This window comes from Gadus macrocephalus, chromosome 11 (genome assembly GCF_031168955.1).
Source record: "Gadus macrocephalus chromosome 11, ASM3116895v1".
Taxonomy (NCBI): domain Eukaryota; kingdom Metazoa; phylum Chordata; class Actinopteri; order Gadiformes; family Gadidae; genus Gadus; species Gadus macrocephalus.
This window is the reverse complement of record NC_082392.1, coordinates 15,320,341-15,338,500: the sequence shown is the minus strand read 5'-3', so window position 1 is coordinate 15,338,500 and position 18,160 is coordinate 15,320,341. Positions and strand designations below refer to the sequence as shown.

Below are 18,160 nucleotides of genomic sequence, written 5' to 3'. Positions count from 1 at the left end.
CAGCTGCCACCACAGCACCACACTCTCGCAGCCCTTCAGCCTCTGCCTATTCCCCCCCGCTCTGGGCCTCCATCTCCAAAGTTAGCTGCTCCCTGGCCCCCAGCCTCAGCCTCCACAGGGAGTGCACATCTGACACCAAGCAACACCTCTTTGAGACCTGGTCATGAAGCTAGGGTCTGCGGCCTGATGAAGGCCACAACAGCCATAGTCTAACTCTGATTTAAAGGAATGCTGCGGTTCACATTGCCTTTCTGTGAGAGTTTGAATGTTTTGGTTTTCTTGTTACACAGCCTTATCCGAACAGCCTTTTATGTAAACTATTTTTTTCTAAGAGGGATACATTTTTTCACAGAAATGTTGTTGTGCAGTGTTTGAAGCTTATTTTTACGTTTTCACTTTTTATTTCTTTCCTTTTTTTAAGGGTTTGTTTATAATATTTGACCGTATACGCAGAATACACAGAAAGTAGGTTGGCTCTCTTTATTAGGGAACAAGAACTTACGCTAGTTTCCTCAAAACAAGAATCCATAACACTGTACAGGCTGACAGAGCAGAGGCTAATAGTTAGCGCTGTCCTTAGGTTTAAAGGCTGTCGTCTCTGGAATAATGTTTAATCTCGTAATCTCTCTCTGTTACGCATATGATTTAATAAAAAAAATGGAAATGCGTATCAGTTTTAAAAAAACCTTTCTCTCAGTAAAAATAGCAAAAAATCGTATTCAGATTATTGTCACTCCTTAAAACGAAACTGTTATTTCCTTCCTTCATTCAGGCACACCTCCTAAGATCCTGAAGCTGCGTGAGGAGGCTGCTGACCATGTTGATCCCGCCAGAGGGAAGAGCAGCGCCTTCAATAGCACGCTGGCTGCTGTGAAAGGCATCAATAACCTGGGAAACACCTGCTTCTTCAATGCCGTAATGCAGGTCGGTGCTACAGGGGCAGCATTCGGCTGTTGATTCTAGGGTTGTGCCTAGGGTACTTTCTGGGCATTATTCAAACAATGAATCATATCGATACATTGATCTTTACCACCAGATTAATGTTGCCAACAATGCACACCACACACTAATCGATTTACACTCCTCAACAACCCAGTCCTGATTTTTAAACCCGGAACTGATGAAAATTGTAAAGGTGAACCCGCAATCAAATACGTGACTTGATTAAAAAACGACATTTGTCACGAACAAATTATCCTCATGCATTTACCTGTTTAGTGTGTGCTCAGCACAAAAAGTCCCTTCGGACTTCCAATGATTTCCAAAAAGGCGGTCCTGTTGTTTGTTAACATTACTTTGCTTGTCACACTTATTAATGAGACGTGTGTAGCTGTAAAAACTTTAAATGCACATTTTGGAAAAAATTATGAATGGTGCCTGAAACCCGACCATGATTATCTTCTAGAGAGCTGATACTTCTGCTCAAACTCATGATGGTTGTATTGGGTAGTCAGTGTCTGATGCAGTTATTGAGAACAAGGCCATTCACCTGCCCACATACGAGTGGCCCTCATTGGACGCACAGGGAATTCACATAGCATGGATCCACTATTCACCCACTGGTTGTGTTGTGCTGGCGGCATGCTTTGCTTGCAACAATGTGGTGTTTTTTCCCACCATTTTGTTCAAGGTCTTCTTCTTGATTGTATTTCCTGTGAGCATACTTTATACATAGTTTGACCTGTCTCTCTGTGTCATTGTACCGTCTCCCTCAAAAACGACACTCAATAATTCCCTTTGTAGAAGGGTCTTATTTATTTATTGCTCTCATTTAAAACGACGTCTCGCATTGTGGGTTTTCCAAAGAAACTGTCCGCCAATATGTGACAAAAACAAACATCGCTTGAAGGGAAGGAAGAAAATGCTTGTGTAACATGAAGGGACAATGGCTGCTTGGGTCTAAACCCCTACCAAGGATACTCCATTCACATCTCTAACACTTGCATCCACATTCATTTGAAGGCCTCCTTTAGAGGTAATCACAAAATCACAGTTTAAGTTCCATGTCGGCTTGTTTTCAGTTGGTCTCATTGATTTACGCTGAGGCTAGAGCGTGAGGACGGGAAGTCAGTGTTGCCAGATTGGGCAGTTTTTCTCGCTCAATTGGACTACTTTTTACAACGTTCAGGCAGCGTTGTCAGATTGGGCGATTTTACCGCCTAATTTGACAACTGAGCAGAAGGCGAGTACATACAATTTCAGCTATTTCAGATTCTTCAGTTCAATTCCTTTTACATTTCTGCATTTTTTAGCAATGCTTTGCGTTTTTCATTCAGCTGTCAATTTATTTTTTTAAAACCATTTAAAAAAATGTAAATGGTGTGCATGTTTGTTTACTCAATTTAGACTTTTGAACTCTGTTCAAATCCCTTCACATGATATAAGCCATTTAACGTTTCTTAATGTCTTAATCTATGTGGCTTCATTAAAAATATTTTAAACCTCACTTTCTACAGCACTCATCGCATTCTCTGCAGGAAATGCATTTTCTATTTAGGTGAGTGCTGCATGCAGCACTAAACTATTGTTCTTCTCAGGTTTTATTCTTTATTTCCTCTTTATTATTCTCTACACATTTGGGACCTATCTCCTTCCTCAATTTTTCACCTAGAGATTTAAAATGTTCAGAATAGCTTGGTATCGCTCGCTTCTTTTTATAATTATTAAATATTTTATACTTTTTAACATATTCTACTTTTAAAATACTATATATTTTTTAACATGGGTGTCAATGGGAGGATGGCAGAGCCGTCCTATGGTACTTCAACTGTTTAAGACGTAACTAAATCAATCGTTTATCTTTGTTCAAATCATTTAACAAATCTACACCCTTGTATCTTCAATAATACCTAGACGGATTTTGATATCATTTAAACTTTCTTCAGAATCACAGTTTTAGTTTCATACTGGCTTTGTTTTCATCTGTTTTCATTGAAGATGTCTGCCCATTCTGACACTCCTATTTCTTAAAGGTCCCATGACATGCTATTTTATGTATTCTTTAATATAGGTATTAGTGGGCAACTAACACAGTATTCAAAGACGTTCCCTAAATTCAGCCGTGGTGCAGAGTTACAGCCACTCCGAGCCAGTCGCACATTGAGCTTCCCCCAAATGCGCTGTTTCGGTGGGCGTGTCAAGGAGGAGGGTGGGGGTGTGGCCCTGAGCAGCTTGCAGCCACCATGCGCTCTGTTTACAGTGGATGTATCGCAATGGCGAGGCGCACACAGCCTTTAGCCGTGTTCTGTAAATATTCTAGAACACACGGGAGTCCTGGAGCTCTATATCTAAATATTATCATATAGCCTACACAGATATCTATATATTATCACGGCCAAAAGCTGTGTGAGCCGATATTATGAATCTCAAACGACCGCGTTGGGTTCTCCGACGTTCCTGGTTCTTCAACGTCCACATCAATGTGAATACACACACTGTAACGCAAGTGTTTCTTGTCGGTTCTTTGACGTGTCTTGTATTTCCACAACGAGACTGTCGTGGGGGTTATCTGAACCATGGTTGAGAAGGAATTGGGGGGAAAGGAACTTTGGTTTGACTCGCTGAAGTACATGAACTGCGACATGCCGCCGGTTGCCGCGAGGCACCATCGCCCGGCAGCGGGCAGCGCGCGGTTCAGTCGACTTCAGGTTGATGTGAAAGTGGAAGAACCAGAGACGTCGCAGAACCCGACAAAGTCGTTTGTGATTCATAATATCGTCTGGAGGCGCACACAATATGTTATATGATATAGATATCTATGTATTATATATTATTTAGATATAGAGCTCCAGGACTGTAACGCAAGTGTTGTACACTTCCTTGTTATTTGGATAACCGTTCTGCTGTTGGGGTGATGGCGCATAACACGTCGGACTCTCGTATCTGGTATTTCTACAACGAGACTCGTATTGGGGGTTATCTCAGCCAAGGTTGAGAATGAATTGGGGGGAAGGAACTTTGGCTTTGACTCCCTCAAGAACATGAACCACGACATGGAGGAGGTCTGCGGCCGGCTGCCCGCTGCCGGGCGATGGTGCCTCGCGGCAACCGGCGGCATGTCGCAGTTCATGTACTTCAGCGAGTCAAACCAAAGTTCCTTTCCCCCAATTCCTTCTCAACCATGGCTTAGATAACCCCCACGACAGTCTCGTTGTGGAAATACAAGACACGTCAAAGAACCGACAAGAAACACTTGCGTTACAGTGTGTGTATTCACACACACACATGTGGCGCTCGCACGGTCGAGTCTCATTGGCGGGCCAACGTCTCTGGGCGGGCCAGGCAGAGTAAGGGGAGGAGCTGAGATTCCTGATGACGTCATGAGCACAGACATTCCAAATCAGCGCGCTTGAGCCTCCGTTTTTTCAAAGGCGAGCAGAACAGCTAGTGCTAGTTTTACACCAAACGCAAGTTTTAGCCACTGGGGGACCATAGGCAGGCTAGGGGAACTCATATTTATGTTAGAAAACCTCCCAAAATGAGATTTTCATGTCATGGGACCTTTAAGGCATCGTAACTCAATCATTTTTCAACCGTATACCTTCGTTCAAACCATTTAACAAATCTACACACTTGTATCTTCAATAATATCCAAAAAGAATTTCGATATAATTTATACTTTATTCAGAATCACAGTTTTAGTTTCATACCGGCTTCGTTTTCGGTTGGTCTCATTAATTTACGTTGACGCTGGAGCGTGAAGACTTTTAGCAGTGTTGCCAGATTGGGCAATTTTTCCCTCCGGATTGGGCTACTTTATGAGGATGCTCAGGCAGTGATGCCAGAGTGGGCGGTTTTTCCCGCCCAATCTTTTTTACCTCACTTTGTACTACAGCACTCACCGCATTTTCTACAGGAAATGCAGTTTCTAGTTGATTGTCATTATTGTTATTTATTAAATTATTGGTTTGGGGCATTATATCTGATCATGCTTGCACAACAGAGGACTTCTACTTGTGTTTGCTTACGATACATTTGTCCTGAACTATTTATAATTGCTTTATAATTGATAATTTTATTTTGCAATCAACACGAAAACAATCCATTGTGACTAACTCAATGCTGTCCCTTGTCCTTAGAACTTGTCCCAGACCCACATGCTCATCGACCTTATCCAAGAACTGAAGGAGAAGGGCTACAAAATGAGGATCTGCCCCCCTGCAGAGAGCAACCTGGTACAGTACACACTCCGAGGCAGTGAAACCTAATCTACCATCCCATTTAGCCTTCCTTACCAGCCAGCGCTAGCAAGATATCATAAAAATATACCCTGGTTGCTAGTGGTGCAACAGTTCACGGGTTAGCCGGGATCCGTACAGATCAACCCTCACGGTTCGGGACGCAAGTGATCCGCGGATCGGCTGATTAAAAAAAAAAAAAAAGAAGAAAGAAAGTTGTGCGTTTACGTGATCAGCGCATGTTTAAAGGACAATTCCGGTATTTGGCACATTGAGCCCCCGTTCTGGTTTGTCTAGGATGAAATATAGTGGTTGACACACCGAAATGTTGACTATTGGTCCTGTCTCAGATATTTTGCTCATTTCGATTCGCCCCTGCCTGCTTCAGAATGGCTTGCTTCGGGCATTCACAAACCTGTCCTTGAAACAACCCTAAACGTTTGTTTTCAGAAATGTGCAACTCACCGAGTGGTTAGTGGTGTTCGTTGATGTTCCTTATCAAGTATCGTAGCCAAATACAGTTTCTGTCATGTTTTATTTTTAATATTTAAGGATTTAAGGATTAATACCTAATTTTTCACTTTATTTTGTTTTTACACATTTCAAGATTTTGTTTAAATTCGAATTGTCTGGTTATCTTTTTTTGTTGTTGTTGATCCGAAATTGATCCGACCCGTGACTCAAAAACCGTGACACGATCCGAATCGTGAGTTGTGTGATCCGTTGCACCCCTACCGGTAGTTTTGCCTGTTATTCTATTTTTCCACGTTTAGATGTTTGTAACCCTGAAAGCTTTATTATGACCGGTTGCATTCAGATAAATAATAAATATTTGCAGATTCGGCATCTACTTCTATGATTAATATTGCTATGCAAACAAGATTAACCAAGGTGTGATGAATAACCACATGACATGTTGTATGTCAACGTAACTTCCTTGAAATATAAAGTATATCATAATTTTCCAGTTTTTGTATTTCAATTGTTTCCAGAGTTTGCTGACGGTAACGCTGCCCAGCCCAGAGCCCTTGACGTCGGCCATGTTCCTCTTCCTTCACACCATGAAGGAGCCCGGGAAAGGTCCGATCAGCCCCAAGATCCTCTTCAACCAGCTGTGCCAGAAGTAAGTCCCATGGTGCCACGTGCAACCTTCTTCATGTCACACAAGGCCTGCCTCGTCATATTAGTTGTATTGCAGCATTGTTGAATGCTTGATTCTGATTGGTGAATAATGTCCCAAGCGTGTGCATTCATTTTTTATAATCGGACAGGCTGTCTCATATCAATGACGCGTGTCATGATTTCATCACTGGAGGGAGGACACAAAATACCATTTTAAGATCCCCAATAATGGAAGAAGCTAGCCTGTAAAAGGCAAAAACAATCATGAAATAACAAATTCACTAACGGGCATAATTGTTCTTTTTTTTGTGGTTTTCCCTGGACAGTAAATAACCCGTTATGAAGCGAGACACATGCTGCTCTGTATACAAGGGGTAATGGTGGGGTTGCCTCAAACGGATGATCCCGCAGGCCTTCATCCATGCGGCAGCAGCTTACATGCCCGTTTGGTGTCCACTCTAACCAGCAGCAAGGCAGCCCACCTAGCACCTGGGCCAGCCCCCCTCTTGGTCCTCCTCTCGCGACACAAAGCCGTGGACCAACGCACACGTAAACACACCGCAACGTTAACGCACCACTAGCTACCACGCAACGTTAGCGCACCGCAACGTTAACGCGCCACACAAATGGATGCAGCTAGTCGTTTGTTTTCTTCCACCGTTTGGTCCACCTCCACCTCCACGCTGCACCACCTGTGTCATGATTGATCTCCGGCAGGCTCTGTGCGGCGCAGTGACAGGCAGAAACGCCGGCCCGCCTCGGAGTGCTAACCGTTCCGCTACAGGCTGACAACCCGGCTGGCTCCCTTTCATGAACAAAGTGCATTGCGTTGCTTGGCTGGTTGGCTTCCTGTCTGAACGTGGTGCACTGCTGGTTTGGTTTGCATGTGTTTATCTGAGCATGGAACCTGCGCTGTGCAGTAGTGCAGGTCGCTGGATCCCACTCTTGGCTGTCGGGACGACTGGCTTCATCTCTTAACGCGGCTTTGATTTGAGTCATCGGCTGCAACTCCTGTGTGTGTGTGTGTGTGTGTGTGTGTGTGTGTGTGTGTGTGTGTGTGTGTGTGTGTGTGTGTGTGTGTGTGTGTGTGTGTGTGTGTGTGTGTGTGTGTGTGTGTGTGTGTGTGTGTGTGTGTGTGTGTGTGTGTGTGTGTGTTCTACAGCTACCACCTCACCTGCTACCACCACAGCCTGCGGCGCACACTGCACTCAGTCATGCATGCAGATGGAAGGCGTGGTTCACTCACGTACACACATGCTTTATTTTCTTCCTTTCCGCTTGCATGCATTTGAATGCATACAAGTCTTGAGAACTCATTACCAGCAATTCTTAGGCAAACACGATTCTTCAAGGACAGCCATGAATGGGATTGCTTGATGTTCAAGAGTAAATAGGCAACCACTTCGAAACACGGGAATACATGACATATACACATATCTCAAAAGTGCCTCAAAATTAATCAAGCCTGCCATGAAAAATTGTAAACGGTTATCATTAATAAATGTACAGTATGATCATGATCGTTGAGTCAGGGCTGCCTCATCATGTTTGCAGTAACTGCAATGTAAAAAACGTGTTTAGCGTTCCATTCATTCACGGTTTGCTTGAAGACGGTCTCCACCTCCGATCAGCGATGTGCCTCCATGGCACACACAGTCCAGCCCTGACCTGCGATGCCCACTTCATGAGATGGGTCGAGAGTTACTGTTGTATTGGGGGACCTATTCTCTCCCACACGCTGACCTTGGATGGTTTTCCTTTTTCGTGTGTGTGTGTGTTTGTGCGCACATTTGTTTGTGCTGGAATGCATTAGTTTGAGCTGTTTGTCCACGAACGTGTGTGTGTGTGTCTGTGTGAGGGCATGTGTGTGTGCGTGCGGGTCTGAATCGGTGGGGGTGTCTGTGTGTGACAGCATGTGAACATGTTTTAGTGCATTTGCATTCACATGTAGAGTAAACGCACATCATGTATTCCCCCACGACCAGCTGGGTACCCACTGCATGCTGCCATGGGTCATGCCAGGCCTCTTTCTCTTTCCCTCTCGCTCCATGCCAGCTGGACTGGTCTGGACTCGGACCCATGCCAAGCCCAGTGGTTGGTATGGTCAGCACCAACACAATCTCTGGTGCCAGAGAGGGTCCCAGCTTGTACCCAGACCTCATTTGACTTCAGTCAAATGAGGAGACTGAAGTCTATTAAGTTGTGGCATGAGGGAGAAAGGGTCTGGCGAAATGATGGTCTATTGAATAGTGAAAACAACTTGTCCTTCTCGTATGCATCTCTTCGATGCTCCATTACATGCATAAGGGGGCCAACACATTTTTCTCTACCCCCACTTTCGTCTATGCTTTCCTTTTCTTACTTAAGCTACAGAGAAGGACGTCCATTCTCTTTCCTTCATTGCAGTGTGTTTTTGTAGAGGCTTAATATATCCACATCTTTCATGAGAAACCTTCCCTTTTGCCAAGCACCAGGAAACCTTTGCAAATAAAGTAGCACAATGGATGAAATAATTATTCGTATTCACACTGTATAGACCAAGAGAGCATACATCGACAAAAATATAGGAAAAATAGGCTTACATACCGCACACAGTTTGAAGGGCTTCTCCTACTTCAGGTTGAGCGCTAAAGCCTGCACATTTCCTGTAGCACACACTCGATAACGAACGCTGCCTGTGCTGTGGTCAATGGCTTCCATATAATTTAATCATTCAATAATATTTCAAATTAATACATCTGTTTGTGTGTTGGTGTTTCTTTTATATCAACAAGCCGATGCCATTGGTCTTGTTGGCCATTCCGTTTAGTTTTGTGCTTCAAAGAGAAACAAATTATGATGTTATTGCTAACAATAAACTGTTGGAGCTTCCATTGAAGACCTTCAGTGCTGAAATTGCCCAATATTTTCCTTAATGGCTCTTTGCCATGCGAGATGTGACATTTGGAGGATGTTCAGAGGATCGCTTGGTGGCTCTTTGTTTTCGTGTGAAACAGTTTGGCAGAGAGAAAATGTTACCTTTTTATGACTAGATTTCCAATCCTTACCCATGATCTTGAAAACTTAGGATGAATCGCATTCATTGAATCTATAAAAGGTAAAAAGGACTGGTAAAGCAGTAAAATCGGTAAAGCAGTAGTTTGTCTGTCAATGTTTGCCAGTATCCATCACATCAGTAGTGATTGTCACACTAATTATTGTGATCTTTGCATGGGCTGAAAGTGTGCGTGTGTGTGTGTGTTTGTGTGTTTGGGGAGCTGGAGGTTGGCGGGGGGGCGGGGGGTTGTTACCTTGTGTCTGGTACTAACTCATCCGGCTATTAATTGTGTTAGCAGCGCAGCTGTTTGTGTTGGCCGGGGCCAGATTGGGAACAGTGCTACAGGGCCCTTCTGCTTCTGCCCTTCCACTGGGATGAGCTTCCAGACTGCTCCGTTCCCAGCAGCCCCACTTCAGCTTCTCTCGCTCCTTCTCTTTGTCTCTTTGTCCGGGATTTGGTTCTCTCTGCACTTCGCTTGCCACTGGCCTATGCAGAGGCTATGTCAAATGTTGTACCAGCCTCAGACATGAGCCATGCAATGGTGTGCACAGACCATAGCGGTTCTCTAGACTCAAAGACTCATTTTGTGTTTCTTTTTGTGCTTATGAATTCATAATAATATAACAAGAAAGCAACACTAGGGAAATAAACCGAACATGCATCTCCCACCGCATAACGCATAAAATAATCCATAACTTAGTCTAAGGAGACATTCCTCTGCATGCTCTCATTTTAAATGGAATGAGTTGAGTGAGGAGAAGGAGACGTTTGCTCGCTTAACGACTTGATGACCTCCTGACCCTCAGCGTGTCAACAATGATACTAGAAACAACGATCGTGAAATTCTACCAGTGACCTTGTAAACAGCCTATTGAGAATGCACCAGTCTTATGAACGCAGGTTTAGCATCGACAGGCTTTTTACAAGGCTTGGATTATAATGGATACTCGGTTTTGTGTCAGCTCTTTAAATGGTGTTGGATGAGGTGGATTGACAAGCACACACACCCATGGTATGTAAAGTGCCTTGGGTGTTGTGAAAAGCGCTGAATATATGCACCCACAAAATGAACACGATAAATCTAGTGAGTGCAAATGCATACAAAGAATGTAAGAGTCACTATGAAATAAAAACATTTGTAAGTTAGTACACGTACAACCACCTCATAACAGGTATTTGGTATGAAATGAGTAGATCAATCACATTGTTGGTTGGTGGGTGAGGCTCTGTCTGAAGATGGTTGGATTTTTGTACCATCTATAAATCTTCCAGCGCAATCTCTGTGTTAACTGAAGGCATCACCAACCAGTGGCATGCCTCCTCTGTAAGGGTCGGGCCTGTCAGCCCAACCGGTTCTCCTGTTATGTGGATGACACTGGCCAACAGGTTTTCGTGGCTACAGCCGTAATGGCCCCATCTGCCCCCAACATCTGCCCCCCACATCTGTCCACCATGGACAGCCAAGGAGACTGCAGTCCGCTTGATTAGGCTGGGGGTTCATGTCAAGGATAGTGGTTGATCAGGTGTCATTTTGACATGACCGCAATTAACCGTTGAGTAATTTTACTTGGGGATTAACTAGGATCAAGAGTAGGTAACATGGAGGCCGGACCTTGGATAACCAACAGCACAGCAACATTCTGAATATAATGGGATCCTATAGGAAATCACGTCCCAAGGGACATTTTGACTTTAATATTGATTTATTTTTATTAAATCGCTGTTTTCCTACACTACTGTTGATGTCTGTGTGCGAGACATTCAGTACCTGGCTGGAATCTCAGGGCTTCAGAGTGTCTGATGTGTGAGCACCGCAAGGCTGACAAGACGGGCAGTCCACCCCTGGCGGGTGGCATGATAGCCTTTTCTAACCCTGTTGTACCATTCTGTGCATGCAGCTTGATTTCCTTGTGTGTGTGTGTGTGTGCTTTCTCTCTGTTCATTAAGTGGAGGTCGTAGGTGGAAGGCTCCGCACTTACTCATTAGTCTGGCGATTTGTCTCTGTCAGAACCTTGTTTTCTATCATCCATTTGTCATGAACGTAACATTTTTTATATATTGTTTATGTGTTATTTTTTGTCCTGTAGTTTCATGGCCTCCTGCTTGCCCGGCTTTTAAGTGTGTTATTGTTCTATGCAGGGCTCCACGCTTCAAGGGCTATCAGCAGCAGGACAGCCAGGAGCTCCTGCACTATCTACTGGACTCTATACGAGTAGAGGAGACCAAGGTACACACACAAACACACACACACACACACACACACACACACACACACACACACACACACACACACACACAGTCACACACACAGTCACACACACAGTCACACACACAGTCACACAGTCTCACACACAGACACACACACACAGACACACAGTCTCACACAGACACACACACACAGTCACACACACAGTCACACACACACAGTCACACAGTCACACAGTCACACACACACACACAGTCACACACACCCACAGACACACAGTCACAGTCATACGCCTTCATTCTCAACCAGCATGTTTTCATGTGTTCCCCTCCTGGTACCAGGTTTTCTTTTTTCTTCTGTGAGTTTTTGGCAAGTGTGCAAAACCCTGCCCCTTGGTCACCCCTCAACCCTTCCTCACCCCCCCCCCCCCCGCCCCTCCGTGAGCCAGCCGACCAGGGACCCCCCAGAGGGCTCCTTTTGAGGGGCAAAGCTGGCCTCTGTGGCCCCACCAGCGGCTGGGTGAACCCGGGATGGGAAGTCGGCGGGTGTGTGCATGGTCAGCCCGGTGCCTTGGGGGGGGGGGGGGATGGGGGCGGGGGGGGTGCCCGGCCGCAGACAAATTAAAACTTGTGAACGCTGACAGTTGTGCCACTTAGGGGACGTGCAAGTGGTGCAAGCGGCACCATTGTGTGTTCTTGGGAAACCCACAGCTGCAGGGCCGCTTCCATTGTGCTGGAGGCGCCCGCCCTCACCCCCTCCCCCCAGACACACACACACACACACACACACACACACACACACACACACACACACACACACACACACACACACACACACACACACACACACACACACACACACACACACACACACACACACACACACACACACACACACCTCTCCTGACCCCATCAAGGAGGAATAGCGGGAGGAGGTGAAGTCTACCCCTCTTCCTTCACTGAGACATTCTACTGCAAAGAACACACACACACACACACACTCCTGACCCCATCAAGGAGGAATAGCGGGAGGAGGTGAAGTCTAACCCTCTTCCTTTACTGAGACATTCTACTGCACACACACACACACACACACACACACACACACACACACACACACACACACACTCTCTCTCCTGACCCCATCAAGGAGGAATAGCGGGAGGAGGTGAAGTCTACCCCTCTTCCTTCACTGAGACATTCTACTGCAACGAACATTCACTCGCGGATGGCTATGTGAGTCCTGAATGTCTTTACCGCAGACCACACCAGTTTTAAAGCTTCTAGAAATTGTATAAAGTAGATATATTTACACATATTTAGAGCCTGCAAGGTAGCAATGCCTTAGCTGGGTTGATCACTCAGCAACCAAAGTAATTTAATGGGTTATCATGTGAAAATATATGGCCACAATGTTTCACTGTGTGTGTGTGTGTGTGTGTGTGTGTGTGTGTGTGTGTGTGTGTGTGTGTGTGTGTGTGTGTGTGTGTGTGTGTGTGTGTGTGTGTGTGTGTGTGTGTGTGTGTGTGTGTGTGTGTGTGTGTGTGGCCGGTAGATCTCCAGTGGGGGCGTCGGCGACCCAAGTGCACCCCTAAGTGTTTGTGTTGATTCGCCATTAGTATCAGAGGATCTAAATATGTTAATTTGGACACAGTCAATTATCACCAATTAGCTGAGACGATGGGTCTAGCTCTCTCAGGGCATGGCCGGTCCTTCTTAACCCGTCTTGGTTTGAGTTTCCACCCCTCTGCCCCTTCTCCCACCAACCCACTCCCCCCCAGCCCCCTCCTCTTGGGTAGCGCGTGGGACAGCGACCGCTGTTGCTTTAGTTAGGGCGGGTGTGGGGGGGGGGGGGTGTAATTAATTAGCGCGGGGGTGCGCTCTGATCCTCTGACTGTCTGACTGGGGTGCAGGCTGGGCTCGGATTAACAAGGCATTTTTGACCTAAATAGCCAGTCCAGTGAGTGGGTTTCCTGCATAATGGGTTGTTTTGGAGGACGGCGGTGGTGGTAGTGGGGAGAGGGGGGAGGGCACTGGTTTAGGGGCGACGGTCACAGACCACGGCCAATTATCTATTGATTGGTGCATCACTGCGGTTGTGTTCTTCTTCACAGCTCCCTCGCCAACACACTCACTGACCATGTCGCCTCCGATAAGAGGATTCCAGTCAAACGACACACACACACACACACACACACACACACACACACACACACACACACACACACACACACACACACACACACACACACAGAGAAAATGCTAATCCTACCCTATACGGTTACATACACATGCACATTCAAATGAGAACTCTGCATGTTAATGTTACTGGACATGCTCATTGTTTATTTTACTTTTAATGAGGTTTTAACTAGGTGTACTTGTCAAATTGAGCACAATCCTAGTGTGATATTCTAACTCATGGGTGTAATGGAAATCACTCACCCAATCCCAAGTCTGCGGTTTTAATGATTCTGCAAATTTGACCAACATCAATGTTGCGTATATTATAAAGCACTTGTTTTTAACACACGTGTACATTTTGTGTTTGGCATTCACAGAGAGTAAAGGCCAGCATCCTCAAAGCTTTTAACAACCCTACAGAGAAGACTGCAGATGAGGAGACTAAACGAAATGTTAAAGGTAGTGTTTCCCATCTCCTACCCAAAGCTTGGATCAACAGCGCCCTCTGTTGGCATGTATTGGCGAACACAACTCAGAATTGATCCCTTTTGGAACATCTTTATAATTTAAGTAATGTACATGTACTACACAAATAACAGTATATTTCCACAGTTAGTGAAAGACTATTTTAAACAAAACAGAAAACATTAATTGAAATGGAAAGTGCTTCTCGTTTTTATTTTTTGCTTCAAGAAAATAGAATCACTTTGGGGTAATTAGCTTGATGGCTAACTAAAAGTGTTCTTCAATACAGCGTATGGAAAGGAGGGTGTGAAGCTGAATTTTGTGGACCGGATCTTCGTGGGGGAGTTAACCAACACCATCATGTGTGAGGAATGCGGGCATGTAAGTCGAGTTTGGAGATTAGGTCAATATTTCAACCTGATAACAATGTCTCCATGGGTGAAGAGAGCACCCAGGATTCTGAAAGTCTGTTGCCTACTGACTGGAAGGAGCTCAATCGAACACATTGTGACCTTAAATAAGCATATTGTTAAGCTTGTATCGTCTTTATTCGTCCACCATATTAACTATAAGAACTATTCTGTTTTTGCAGACTGCTTGGTTATCCAAGCCTTCTTGATGCATCTCATTTGTCCATTGTGCATATGACATTTTCAATTTTTCTAACTCGTGTTACTAATCGTAATTGTTACGGATACTTGTCATTGTGTTCACGGTATTGCCCATGAAAAACCCTGGGAAAAAAAGCAAGGACCAACTTGAACTCAAACTAAATAGATAGATAAAAAGAAATCTAGACGGGTAAGGGCTGTAAAAAGTCAAGGCTTGTACAATCCTGTGTTTTTTTCAAAATGTCTCCTGCTATCATAAGAAGCAGACATTCCCTTATCTCGAATGGTTTTGTGATTGGTTCCTTTATAGATCTCTACAGTGAAAGAGGCCTTCATCGACATCTCTCTTCCCATCATTGAAGAAAGGGTGAGCCTTACGATACACATCAATAAATATAATTAATAAACTATTAAACCAAATGAATACATATTGATAGATACATTCATTAACAAACACAGATATGCTTATATTGTGTGCATTGCTTAGTTTTTAGTTTATTAAAGGATTATTGTTTTTGGCATTGTTTGATATGCAACTTTTCTGCTAGGCCATGTCTGCATTTCCATTGACCTGAATCTGCCTCTTTTTGCTGGTCAGATTTCCAAACCGTCCAACCCTGGCAGGCTGAGCAAAAGCCCCCGGGACCAGGATGTCCACTTCCTCCAGTCCGACGCAGTCCACGCTGCTGCCCCCGCCCCGAGCAGGAACACTAGGAAGCCCAGCAGCCAGGTACCTCCGCCACTTGGATTTCATGGTGGCCCCGGCTGCGTGTATATGAGTGCAACTGTGGTGCTAGCTCAGCTTTGTGCAAGGAGTTCTTCCTCGCCCCTTGCCCTGTGAAGCCCTTGGAGACTGTAACAGTGTTGAAGGGCTCTTCAATTACAATTGTCTTGACTCGATCATTCTGCAACAGAAGCATCCGCTGAGGAGGTCTTCAGGATCGGTGGAGGAGGAAGGAGCCGACCGGCCCCATGAGGAAGACGAGGAGGAGGCCCCCCTAGCGGCGGCGGCGGCGGTGCGGCCAGTGGTCGGGGCCGGTTCTCTCCTGAGCCGCGTGGGGTCGGTCGGCAGCCACTCGGATTCCAGCGACAAAGACCCGTGCGCTCAGGACAGCAGCAACGACGCCGACAGCGAGGCCTCTGAGAGTGAGTGGACCCCGCGGCCCCCCTCCAGGTACGGTCGCGCGGGCCCGGCGCCGACCTCTCCCTCGTCGCCGAGCCCCCCGCTGAGGCCCTCCCCCACCGGCTCCGTCGCACCGCCCCGGCCGGGCGGGGCGGTGGAGCAGCTGGTCAGCGCAGTCTCCAAGATGAACCTGGGCCCCTCTTTCCCCGGGGAGGGCTCCCCGGCGGCCCGCTTTCCCGCGGAGGACACCGCGGAGAAAGCGGCGCCCCAGGCCCGAGACAACCTTCGCCACCACCACCACCATCAGCAGCAGCAGCAGCACCCGCTCCCCCAGGGGGCTTTCCAGGCCCTCTCCCACAGCTACACACCCAGCTCCAAGGAGTGCTCGGTGCAGTCCTGTCTGCACCAGTTCACCTCCGTGGAGCTGCTGATGGGCAACAACAAGCTGCTGTGTGAGAGTTGCACCGAGCGCAGGCAGAAGACGCTGCGCAAGAGCGGTTCGGTCGGTAAGAGCGCTGAGCCTCATGGGGTTAGGCCCCAGAGCTTTGAAGGACAACCAAACCCCCGGCACTACCTGTTAGATTGGTTTGCTGTGCAGAGGACTCCCTCTGTAGGCTAAACAGATGCTACTACATGCATAACCTGGGATTGGCCGATAGGGTTATCTGCTAATTAAGCATGGTTGCGACACACCGTTCCTCCGTATACAGGGGTTTTGGTCCTCCTCAAGTCACAAGAGCTTTTAAGATCTTCAGGAAGAGCTTATTGATGTGATTTCTCATATAAATGTGCGAAGTTGTGCGCTTACTTACTAGACTTGCCTTTTGTAAAAATGATGTTCTTGCACAGATAAAAGGTCTGAGAAGGTCTACACCAGCGCTAGGAAGCACATCCTGATCTCCTCGCTGCCTCCGGTGGTCACCCTACACCTGAAACGCTTCCACCAGGTAGATGGCGTTAGGACGCACTGCATTAATGATGTTCAAACTAAAGACGCTTATTTTTGTCATGTGGTGTGTGCATGAATGCATACTAACTCTTAATACAATAAGGTTAATTTACAATGTATTCCTAGTGCAGTCTAAAAGTAGGGATGGGAATATCCCAACCACACAGATATATATTGTGATTATGTAAGTATTGCGATAGCATAATTAGTTTGTTGTGTGATTTTATCTTGTGTGTTGATTAATTTACGGGTGTAACATTGGGGTTCAGATTCTACAGTCAGTCGTGTTTGTCATTGTTTTTTAAATGGCCCAACAAAACTAAATGTAGTAAAGTGCGCAGCAGGACCATATGCTATAGCGCCATCTGCAGGACGTTGACAATGCTGGTTTAAAAATAAAATTGAGTCAACCTGACGAGTATAGCAGTCCAAAAATCCTGATACTAACATTAAATCTATTCATCCCCACATCCCCAATTTAAAAGTAGGCTTGACATTTAGTGTAATGTGTGTTTCTCCTCCCAAGGCCGGAATGAACTTGCGTAAGGTGAACCGCCACGTGGACTTCCCCCTGGTGCTGGACCTGGCTCCTTTCTGCTCTGCTACCTGCAAGGTTCCCCAATGCAATGCGCTGCACCACACACCCCAGCCTACAACTCTAAAACATAAAAACATCCATGTGTTTTGAATTAGAAGTGCTCCTGCAGCATGAAGAAGTTGATCGGAGGAATACAACATGGTTGGCACAACTGTGAGAATTCAGAATTACAGTGCATTAATTATTGTTTGTTTATTATTCATTTATTTTATTTCACCCTTATTTTACTCTCTTTTATGAGACAGACCTTGCCAAGGCTTCAGCAGCATACAATCAAATACAATGAAGCACAATGTACAACACTACATGACAAACATTATTTGACACGTTTTAAATGGAGGTTAATCCAGCTACCAAATCCCTTGAAATGATTGACTAATTTAAGTATTGATGATTAAAGCTACTGTTGTTGATCATGTTGTTGTTCCGTATCTTTGCCTTTGTTCCTGTGGTTGTGGGGGTTTGTGTCGTGGCAGAACCTGGGTTCTGGGGAGCGTGTTCCCTACAGCTTGTATGGCATCGTGGAGCACAGTGGGTCAATGCGCGGGGGCCACTACACGGCCTACGTCAGGGTCCGACCGCCCCAGAGGAGAGCTGAACACCAGCGCAGGAATGCGTCAGGTAAGGGTCCCACTAGTCTCACAAATCAGGGCTTTCAATTAATCTTTTTCGATTATTAATTAAAAATC

The 18,160-nt window shown here is 45.7% G+C and overlaps 1 protein-coding gene across 4 annotated transcripts in view; it reads left to right on the top strand.

Moving 5' to 3' along the window:
* The window catches only part of usp45 (ubiquitin specific peptidase 45), a 30,535-nt gene that overhangs the window by 10,405 nt on the left and 1,970 nt on the right, over nucleotides 1-18,160 (top strand). For 2 of the 4 annotated variants that reach the window (XM_060064842.1, XM_060064841.1), the window contains exons 6-17: nucleotides 773-924; nucleotides 5,079-5,174; nucleotides 6,170-6,300; nucleotides 11,476-11,563; nucleotides 14,103-14,184; nucleotides 14,480-14,571; nucleotides 15,112-15,168; nucleotides 15,400-15,531; nucleotides 15,716-16,430; nucleotides 16,774-16,871; nucleotides 17,400-17,486; nucleotides 17,948-18,092. In XM_060064842.1, coding sequence (XP_059920825.1) covers nucleotides 773-924; nucleotides 5,079-5,174; nucleotides 6,170-6,300; nucleotides 11,476-11,563; nucleotides 14,103-14,184; nucleotides 14,480-14,571; nucleotides 15,112-15,168; nucleotides 15,400-15,531; nucleotides 15,716-16,430; nucleotides 16,774-16,871; nucleotides 17,400-17,486; nucleotides 17,948-18,092 — 1,875 coding nt within the window. Of the gene's footprint in view, nucleotides 1-772; nucleotides 925-5,078; nucleotides 5,175-6,169; nucleotides 6,301-11,475; nucleotides 11,564-14,102; nucleotides 14,185-14,479; nucleotides 14,572-15,111; nucleotides 15,169-15,399; nucleotides 15,532-15,715; nucleotides 16,431-16,773; nucleotides 16,872-17,399; nucleotides 17,625-17,947; nucleotides 18,093-18,160 lie in introns of those variants that run through there. The other 2 variants (XR_009528024.1, XM_060064843.1) reach the window with 2 other exon arrangements.